At 33.4% G+C, this 3,134-nt stretch overlaps 1 protein-coding gene across 1 annotated transcript; it reads right to left on the bottom strand.

Moving 5' to 3' along the window:
- Positions 1-1,017: 1,017 nt before the first annotated feature.
- On the bottom strand, positions 1,018-2,546 carry LOC145798846 (G-type lectin S-receptor-like serine/threonine-protein kinase RKS1). Its single transcript, XM_082888000.1, has 2 exons — positions 1,959-2,546; positions 1,018-1,618 (listed from the first exon to the last, which is right to left on the bottom strand). The coding sequence occupies exons 1-2, from the start codon at positions 2,158-2,160 to the stop codon at positions 1,122-1,124; spliced, it is 699 nt and encodes a 232-aa protein (XP_082744126.1). The 5' UTR covers positions 2,161-2,546; the 3' UTR covers positions 1,018-1,121.
- Positions 2,547-3,134: the final 588 nt, after the last annotated feature.

Raw genomic sequence — 3,134 nt, 5'->3', positions numbered from 1 at the left:
GTATGACATGGATTATATCTAAAATAAATCTGATCAATTTTTTAAGTAATTTTCTTGAGCTTTTATTATTATTTTAAAAATATACATGTTACTACCACATGGATATGTGTAACAAATGGTTTAAGTAGAACTTATCATGCTGACACATATATGTTTTTAGGTCTTCTTTTTTAGTTGTGTTGCCTGAGTTTGTCTTCAATCATTCATTCTAGATAAATTAAGCAAGAGTTCTTCAACATGATTGGCCATGTTTAAAATTCTTGTTTCAAAAAATTTAGGACAAATTTCTCTTCATACCTTTATGTCTCTGTTTATATATATATATATATATATATATTTGAGGATTTCAATTTGGACCTATATTGATGATTCAAACTGTCTATTTCATACTTCTTGCAATAAAAGTTATTTACATTTTTTCATAAATAAAATTTTCTTTTTTACTGATTAGAAAAAAAAAGGTTATCTATGTAAAAAAAAAATAGTTGTATCGGACATTTATAAATACAATAACAAATCACATTTTATTTTATAAAATAAATGACAAATATGATTGTTAACTTAAACCTTCCATTTTATAAAATAAAATATAATTTGTTCATATATTTATAGTTGTTCGATGAAATTAATTTTTTACATAAATAATCTTTATTACAAAATGTTGGAAATAAATTATTTGAATCAACTATATGTGTTGGATTGAAGTCCGAAAATACAATATAAAGCCTCTATTTGGGTAATGGGTTGGCTTTTTAGCTTTTTGACTTTTTTTGATTATTTTAGCCCAGGTTAAGAAACTTGGTTTGGAAATGATTTTTTTGGCTTTTTTAAGTTTTTTTTTGTGAGAAAAGAGTGTAATGATTATGGATTGGATGTGATGTTTTGTTTGTTGTGGTTAAAATAACCAACTTGCCAAACAATAGTGATACAAAGAGATGAATATGACGGAAAACTTAATATCAACATGACATATTGATTGCATACCTAATTCGACAGCATCAAGGTGGCCTCCACTTGAAAACTCTCGTGTCCATCAAGTCCCCATGCCACGTCACACATCCACTCTCAATCCCCCCCAAGTGAGATCTCTGCACTGCTATACCCTTGGCATGAACAGCTCTTCAGGCACTGGGTGCCATCTCTGGTACCCCACTCCATCTAACCCCATTCCACGGTCCGGTTCTCCATAACCGGACCAAACCCCTATACAAAAAAAACTCCGGATACCCAATAAGGTCTAATTTGAACGAGTACTCTCCGATTCCCGGATCATCACGTGACTTCCAAGATGTCAGAAACCTGTTCAGTTGGGTTCTCCGGTCCACCCCAAGTTTCATTAAAGGAAGCATGGTGTCGGTAGGATAATCAAAACTCTGCCACACGACAGCCCCCTTACTATCACCTTGAAACACCACCAAATTCCCTGAATTCAACAATTGAGCTGAAAAGACATTCCCCGAGGCCGACACATTGGTCGACCAGACCGGGATTTTCTTGTCCGGACCGTGAATGACGAGGTTTCCGGTGTTATCGAAGGAGAGAACTCCTGATGTGTCATTGATTGGCTTGTCTCTGTTTGCAACCCACACCACAGTTTGTTCTGAAACATTGTTGTACCCTATGTTACATGGACTCGGGTACGGGTGTCGGGTGCGGGTATGTATCTAGAGGTCGGACTCATCAAATCATAAATTTAAGGATACGCGGACTCGGCAAAAAAATGTCATATTTTTATATTTTTAATCTAATATGTGAGATAAAATGGTATTATATTTAACTTATAGTGTCAAAATGACATTTATAGCAATTATATAACAATATATACATATAATAATAGTGTTATATACAATTATATAAGAAGTATCCGTTGAAAAGTATCCGACACATATCCCATACCCTTGTCCGAGTGTCGGGTGTCCGACACGGGTATTTGATTTAATTTGAAGAGTCCATGTAACATAGGTTGTACCATATTCCAAGGTACCGGTTGGTGGACTTGCCAGGGCTGAAGAACCCGAGTGCAAAGGTCTCGTTGCCGGAGACTAGGAATTGACCATCCTTGAGAGATTGGATTGTGGTTATGGTGTCTCTGGCCATGCAAAATTGGAGAAGGAGGAGAAGAATAAAAGAACTCATGAGGAGGTTGGTTTCATGAGACATGGTGATCTGGTTAATGGTTAGTTTTCCGAAGGTTTTTGTTTGTTAGTATTCCACAACTGTCTTATTCAAGCAGCAATGCTAGGTATCATGAAAAATCTTTCATGAAAATCATCATGAAAGACTTGTGACCTTTGGATTATACTTGCAATAAAGCACCTCATACTAATCAAGGTAATCTAAAGATCACAAATTTTTCATGATCATTTTCATGAAAAAATATTCATGATTCCTAACATTTCTCTATTCAAGGTTCTGAAAAGCGGTTGCGGTCGTCGTAACGGTGGCGGTGACGCGATTGCGGTTACGGAGTGTAAAGGCCGTAGTGTAACGGTTGCGATAATTGGAACCGTGAATTTTTTTATTTTTCGTACAATTTGAAAAAAATTTACCGATAAGCATATTTTTTTTCCATGATCATATTTATTGTGTTAAAAATAAATATTGATCAATTTTTGTAAATTTTTAAGTATGATTCAATATATTTCATATTTTTAAATCACTATAAACTAAGTTTTTCACATTTTATTTTAATAATTAATGACTTTATATTATACAAAAAATCAATCACTAACTATTATATATAAGATAAATAATGACAAAAGTAAGAGAATAAATAAGAGCCTAAATATATATATATATATATATACATATTTTAACCAAGTCAAATAGATAATGACCACACTTATTATTATTATTATTATTTTCAAACAATATATAGATAGACACACACAAACAAAATGGTTTGGTGATAACAGCTGAATAGAATAGCATAGATCTTACAGTTTTAACAAATCAGTAACATGTTCTTTAGCTTCTCTCTATCTATCTTTTGCTCTTCCATTTTCTCTCTTTATTTTCCCTCTTCTCTCTATCCTTCTTCCCCCATTTTCAGTTTTTTTTTGTGTGTTTTTTCGGAAGAAATAGTTTGGAACCGTTACGTAACGGTGCGTAACAGGCCGTTACGACTGTTACGG

Source organism: Camellia sinensis, chromosome 9 (genome assembly GCF_055761805.1).
Source record: "Camellia sinensis isolate YWXY chromosome 9, ASM5576180v1, whole genome shotgun sequence".
NCBI classification, from domain to species: Eukaryota; Viridiplantae; Streptophyta; class Magnoliopsida; order Ericales; family Theaceae; genus Camellia; species Camellia sinensis.
Note: the sequence above shows the minus strand (reverse complement) of the source record. Positions and strands in the feature narration are given on the sequence as shown.